Raw genomic sequence first — 7,066 nt, 5'->3', positions numbered from 1 at the left:
CTCGCTCAGTTGCCCTGTGCGTTTACCTTCTACACCAGTGATAGATTCACTCAAGTGCCAAGAAACTGCTGTAGATCTGTCGTTGCAGATGCACAGAGGGGCCTGCGAGCTGCTTCCTGTGATGGAAGAGGCGGGAGCCGTGTCCTTCCTTTTCTTGCCTCTTAATTCCCAGAAAAAAAGAGGCAGTATTTCCTTTTTGTCGTTATAAGTGTGTTGCTTAAATCTAGTAGAATTTTTGTGGTGTGTGTGTGTGTGCATGCGCTACTTCTGGGGCTTGAACTCAGGGCCTCAACACTGTCCCTGAGTTTTTATGCTCAAGGTTCATGTTCTACCACCTGAGCCACAACTCCACTTTCAGCTTTTTGGTGGTTACTTGGAGATAAAAAAGTTTTACAGACTTTCCCACCTAGGCTGGATGCAAACCATGATCCTCACATCTCAGCCTCCTGAGTAGCTAGGATTCCAGGCATGAGCCCTCGGCACCCCACTTTAGTTTTATTGTTGACATGTTTACGCACAGCTTCCCTTTCCCGAAGTCCCATTGTGTTGAGAGAGCCCTCGCCTCCTCTACTACTTTGCTTTCCTTGTTTTTCTTGTTTCTTCTGGGATGATTTCCCTGTGCTACTTATATATAACAGAAACTTGACTAGTGTCTAAGATGATCCACTTTTGTTTTTGTTCCCCCCAACCTCTGCAAGGTTTCTGCCTGGATTTCTCATTGGCATCCTCTGAGCTGTATTTGTTTTCTTTAGTACCCTCCATCTTCAGAGCAGCTGTTTGAGTGAAAGTAAGTCCAGATGCTTTTCTAATATGGGCACAATTTTGTTGCTTGTTGAAACTTTTTTATTGGGTAGATGTGTTAGTAATAGAAGAGCTCACAGACAAACTCCCATCCCATCCAGAGAATTCACTTAGTTTCTAATGCTCCTATTTTTTTTTCTGAGAATATGCTTTCACAATGACATTTGGTTAGTATGCCCTGTATGTGTGGAACTCACTATAGGAATATAAATGATAAAAACATAACATAGCCAGGTACCAGTGGCTCATGCCTGTAATCCTAGCTCTCAGGAGGCTGAGATTAAAGGATCACAGTTCAAAGCCAGCCCAAGCAGGAACGTCAGTGAGACTCTTAACCACCAAAAACTGGAAATGGTGCTGTAGTTCAAGTGGTAGAGTGCTCACCTTGAGGACTGACAAAACACAAACAAAAAACAAAAAAACAAACAAAAAAAACCCCACCCAGGGCTGAAGTTGTAGATTACTGGTAGAGGGCCTGCCTCTAGGGAAAACACCCATAGGTTGATCCTCACAACTATAAACAACAAACAAGTACACAGAAAAACTAAACGTCTGAGCCACAAAAATTACAGCCCACTATTGAAACTGAAACAGGAGTATTGTTATGTTTTTTTTACAAACCCTATGCTGATTATCTTGATTAAGAAGACCTGATTAACTAGAGTTCACTTTTACTCTGAACTCAGTTTTAATGTTGAGGCAGTTGAGAGGAACTTAACTTTGACCAGGTCTCATATCCTTACCTGCTGAAAATAAGATCACACAACACTATGTCTGCTTTAGGAAAATGTCTTGGCAGAGAGGAATTACTTTTCACAAGATAGAAAGTCCTAAATCCATTTACTAAAAACAAAGAATAGTGATAAAAACTTGGACTATCATGATTTTCAGGGAGAGAAAAATACCAAATCACTGACTAAGGAGGACTGAACAGAGAAACATCATCCAGAAACCTGTAGACAAGAGGAAGAGGCAGTGGGCAACAGAGAACACTGTCCTGCTCAGAGATCCCCAGAGAATCTGTATCCCCTCCCCCAGGGCCACTTGCCAGAATGTTGGATTTGAAAGAATGAGCAGATTAACGGCTATCAGGAGCAGTGTGGCCTGGACAAAACAAAGTGAAATCAGAAATACTGTACTGCTGAACCACACCAAGCTTTCTACCTGGTTCATCTCTCCATGAACATAAAAAGAAACTTAGCCAGGGAACGTCAAACTGTGGCTGTTGAAAGGAACTCCTGTCTGCTGACTACTACTGAAGGCCAGGTAAGAAACAAGAATAGGAAAAGACACAGCCTGAAGGCCGTGCTTAAGTGTTGGTCAGCAACTGCCCACAAGGAGCCAGCACACCTCCGGGGATAGTACCCGCGTCTCAGAAGAGCTTGTCAGGCAACGTGCTGCTGATGGACACAGGCCTGGCGTTTGCCTGATCAACTGATTCCTTTGGGCCATGTCAGTGGTGACATCACCGAGAGTCTCAGCCTCCATCTTGCCTTCTCTGTGCAAAAGGCAAGTGACCCTAGAAGCAGTGGAGGTAATGTTTCAGACTTGGGCTCCCCAGACAAAGGGACTGAGGCCGGAACTTGCGCCAGGACATCGGTGTGCCAGGCTGGCAGCCATGTTGCTCCTGGGGGTAATTCTTCTCCCAAGCATGCACTGTGACCTGGAATCGGTACACGGCTCTTCCCATGAAATAGTCATCCCAGAGCAGCTGACAGTCAAGAGAGGTGAAGGTCTGGTCCAAACCGCATCGTACATGCTGTTCATACAAGGCCAGAAGCAGCTGGTTCACCTGAAGGTGAAGACAGACTACTTTGTGAGCGGCTTTCCCGTCTACAGTTACCAACGTGGTGTCCTGGAGCAAGCAGTGCCTTGGATCTCACAGGACTGCCACTATGAAGGCTACATAGAAGGAGTGCCACATTCTTTTGTTTCTGTCAACACCTGTTCAGGCCTCAGGGGCATCCTGATTAAGGAGGAGGCGTCCTACCGCATTGAGCCCATGCCCTCTTCCCAAAGGTTCGAACATGTCTTGTACGCCACGGCACATCAAGCCCCAGCCTCCTGTCGTGTGGCTTCCACACACAGCCAAGTGCTGCCCACTGGCCGGCAGCAAGAGAGCAGGGAGCCTCATCACCTCCAGGGGCTGTCCTACTTGTGGTCACACACCAAGTATGTGGAGATGTTTGTGGTGGTCAACTACCAGAGGTTCCAGATGTGGGGCAGTAACATCAATGACACGGTCCAGGGAGTACTGGACATCATTGCTCTGGCCAACAGCTTCACCGGGGGACTCAATACAAAGGTGGTGCTGGCTGGGGTGGAGATCTGGACCGAGGGGGACCTGGTAGAGGTCCCGGTGGACCTGCAGGTGGCACTCAGGAATTTCAACAGCTGGCGGCGAGACAAGCTCCTCCACCGTGTGAGGCACGATGTTGCCCACATGATCGTTGGGCATCATCCCGGACAGAGCATGGGCCAGGCATTTCTCGATGGTGCCTGTTCGAGTGGTTTTGCGGCGGCTGTGGAATCCTTCCATCACAAAGATGTCCTCCTCTTTGCAGCACTCATGGTCCATGAGCTCGGGCACAACCTGGGCATTCAGCATGACCACTCAGCCTGCTCTTGTAAAGGCAAGCACTTTTGCCTCATGCATGAAAACATCACCCAAGGAAGTGTCTTCAGCAACTGCAGCTCTGACTCCTTCTACCGTTTCCTTCTCAGACACAAAGGGGCTTGTCTGTTTAACAAGCCACAGCGCAGAAGCCGCAGGCACAGGAGTGCTAGGTGTGGAAACGGTGTGATAGAGGAGTTGGAGGAGTGTGACTGTGGGGATTCATGTGAACAGAATCAGTGCTGTGACACAAACTGTCACCTGAAGAAAAATGCAAAGTGTAGTAATGAACCATGCTGTTCTAGCTGTCAATTTCGAAAAAAGGGATTTCTGTGTCGTGCTCTTATGGGGTTGTGTGACCTCCCAGAATACTGTGATGGTGCTTCAGCAACGTGTCCTGCAGACAGGTATATGGAAGACGGATCCGTGTGTAATAAGAATTTCTATTGTCGTGGTGGTCGTTGCATGGACTATAACGGTCAGTGTACCTTTGTTTTTGGGAACACATCAAGATCTGCCTCAAAGGAATTATACATTAAAATGAACAGGAGAGGTGATCGATTTGGGCACTGTGGCCGTGTCCCTGGGCCTCCAGAAAGCTATATAAAATGTTCAGAAGAGAATGTGCAATGTGGAAAACTTGTATGTGTGGGTATTACTGTAATGCCAAAAATCACAGCCAGTCAAACACTCATTCAGATTCCTTATGGGCAGGCATTCTATTGGAGCATGGATGGATTTCAAAATACAGGTGTCCGCGATGAAGGAGATGTCTGGCTAGGTACTCTTTGTGGTAGAAAGAAAACTTGTCAAAATTATAATTGTATTCATACCAACATAATCAGGCCTACGTGCAATGTAGAGAAAATGTGTAATTCAAAAGGAGTTTGCAATGATTTGAAGCATTGCCATTGTTTAGTAGGCAGTGCCCCTCCAGACTGCAAAGATAGAGGAAATGGTGGGAGTGTGGACAGTGGCCCACCTGCAAATCCAAAAGAAAGCCTAGAACTTGCACAAAATGCCATGCAAAGAACCAATGTGGTGCAAAACCTTAAATTAGTAGTACTAATTACAGTAATGACACTAGCTATAATAGGCCTAACAGTTGGCCTCGTCTACATTATTAAAGGTGGGGAAAGAGAAGTAGTAGAACCAGAAGAGGAAAAGGAGGAAGAAACTTATCCAGAGACCCCCAAAGAGGTTCCAGAAGCCCCTACAGAGATCCCTGAAGAGATTCCTCCAGAAGAGGTGCCATCAGAAGAATCATTTAAAGAACTGCCACCAGAAGTGAATTAGAGTTAGAACAGGACGAATTAGAGTTAGAACAGGACGAAATATGAAGCTCATCATATCCAGCTCCTCAGGCACCATGCCACACTGAGAAGGCTGGGGAAACAGATGAACCTAGTATTTCTGACTGGAAGCTCTACAGACTAAAAGTATACTAATGTGGCAGGAGTGATTCCTCTATTTTAATTATTCATTTAGTAAAGACATGCTTATTAGCATATCAAATGCCTTAGTACATTTACTTTTTCATACTTCATTTGAACTCATCACATATATTTTAAATATCAATGTCCTTGTCACTATGGACTACTGCTATAAGTCCATGTATCTTGTTTGACATATAGTAATATACATTTCTGAATTTATGACTACTACGAAGATTCTTTTATTCAGGTTAACAACTACCCATCATATAAGGGCAATTTTCATGTGATTTGACTATTCTAATGTAACTTCTAACTTTGTATTCATGAAGCAAGAAGTTTTTAAATCTAAAGTAAATAAAATGTAATACACTAGATTACTAGACATGTATTCAGGGACCATGTAGACTTTTTTGAGGCCATTGAGTTTTGCAGCGCTGTTGGAGGGGTTATGGCTGATAAGGAAGAAGACCCTAACTGTTATCTAGGTTAACACGCTAGCACTAGAAGTGGCGCTGTATCTCAAGTGGTAGAGCACTCATTGTGAGCTGAAGAGCTGAGGGACAGAATTCAGGCCCAGAGTTCAAGCCCCACGACTGCCAAAAAAAAAAAAAAAGAAGAAGAAGAAGAAGCTAGCTCTGAGCCAGATGTGTGTGCACACAACTGTAATCCCAGCTACTTAGGCAGTGAAGACAGGAGGACCAGGAGTTTGAGGTCAGCCAGGCAAAATTAGCCAGACCCTCTTAAAGGATGTAGTTTAGGTGGTCAAAGCCCTGGATTCACCATAGTACTCAAAACAAAAAAATAAATAAACAAAGACATGTCAGCATTAAGCCGGGGACTGTAGTGCATGTACCTAACACCAGCACTCAGGGGGCTATGGTCAACATACATAAGTGATAATCTATCTCAAAACAACAAAAAGAAAAATAAGCCAACACTGGAGGTATGTGGTATGTGTTATGTGACAGATGTATATTTCCAGGTGCTCCCTACAGTCATGTTCTCTTTTTATTCAAAACATGTTCTTACAAGACAGCCTCTGTCTCCTTTCACTTTTACTGGCTAGTGATGAATTGCACACCCCTAAGTATCTCATAGCCAATGAACATCACCTAGCGTTAGGTAACTATTTTAAACCAATTTTATAATACTTATTATAACTAAGTTATCATACTTAACAGGGCTGAGAAAATGCATGGAATTAAAATGTTTCTTATTTTCTGTTTTAGAAAGTGTCTATTTGCATTCATATCCTGTGAGAGACCGTCAGGTGGCCCCTCTCCAGTGCAGGCTACAGAGCTCTGGAGGCGGGAGCTACTTCTCTGGGGGGAGGGCACAGAGCAAACGTATTATTCATACTGCTCATTCTGTGCCAGGAACAGGTGTCAATAAGCATTTGACTTTCATTGTCTTCACTGAAAACTCAGGTTGTCTTCATTTCAATCTCATGTAGCTCAGTGGTAGAGTGCTTACATGAAACCTGAGTGCTTCCCAGCACCACCTCCAAACCAAATCAAAACACATCAGACCAAACCAAAGGAAACCTCTCAGTTTCCCAAGGAAACTTCTCTTTGCTACTCAAGCACACAGACATCACAGAGGTTGCTCTTGGCCTAGACAATAACTGCTGAAGTCTACAATCCTTTTGCAGGTGTGACTGAATCTATGCTCTCCAGTACCTGATGAGCCTTTCCCTTCAGTAGAAAAGAGAAGATGCTGATACAGTTTTCTTGCCCAAAACATGTCTGCTTTCTCAGTGGATGCTAAAACAAAGGCCTTACAAGTGAACACTGTCCTCAAGAACCTACCGAATTGTGTAGTCATGAGAATCACAAAGTATCCTTTCCCCAACTAGAGCTGGACTGCATTGAGTGGCAAGCTAGGAACATCATTCAGTTCTGTAGAACCAGCTGACCAAGATGGTCAACACCTGCTAAACAACTGGATGCTTTAAGCAAAGCTAACATTAAAAAGAGAGGCAAGCCAAGCACCAGTGGCTCATGCCTATAATCTTAGCTCCTCAGGAGGCTGAGATTTGAAGATCATGGTTGGGGGGCATCTCAGTCAAGAAACTGTGTGGGGACTAAACTCTGGGCCTGGGCGCTGTCCCTCAGCTCTTCAGCTCAAGGAGAGCGCTCTACCACTTGAGCCACAGCACCACTTCCGGTTTTCTGGTGGCTTATTGGTGATAAGTCTCATGGTCTTTCCTGTCCTG

General features: G+C 44.8%; 1 protein-coding gene across 2 annotated transcripts; it reads left to right on the top strand.

Moving 5' to 3' along the window:
• Positions 1-576: 576 nt before the first annotated feature.
• On the top strand, positions 577-6,083 carry LOC138826378 (disintegrin and metalloproteinase domain-containing protein 1b-like). 2 transcript variants are annotated; one of them, XM_070021472.1, is made up of 2 exons: positions 577-787; positions 1,693-6,083. In XM_070021472.1, the coding sequence occupies exon 2, from the start codon at positions 2,252-2,254 to the stop codon at positions 4,709-4,711; it is 2,460 nt and encodes an 819-aa protein (XP_069877573.1). In that variant the 5' UTR covers positions 577-787; positions 1,693-2,251; the 3' UTR covers positions 4,712-6,083. The 2 variants fall into 2 exon arrangements, with proteins under 2 accessions (XP_069877573.1, XP_069877572.1); XM_070021471.1 differs by having other exon boundaries at positions 766-787; positions 1,840-6,083.
• The last annotated feature ends 983 nt before the right edge of the window (positions 6,084-7,066 follow it).

The sequence above is a fragment of the Dipodomys merriami genome, unplaced genomic scaffold, assembly GCF_024711535.1.
Source record: "Dipodomys merriami isolate MVZ:Mamm:240054 unplaced genomic scaffold, mDipMer1.0.p SCAF_142, whole genome shotgun sequence".
Lineage (NCBI taxonomy): Eukaryota > Metazoa > Chordata > Mammalia > Rodentia > Heteromyidae > Dipodomys > Dipodomys merriami.
Note: the sequence above shows the minus strand (reverse complement) of the source record. Positions and strands in the feature narration are given on the sequence as shown.

Coding starts and splice junctions, on each gene's coding strand:
- LOC138826378 (XM_070021472.1), top strand. CDS start 2,252: ATGTCAGTGGTGACATCACCGAGAGTCTCAGCCTCCATCTTGCCTTCT.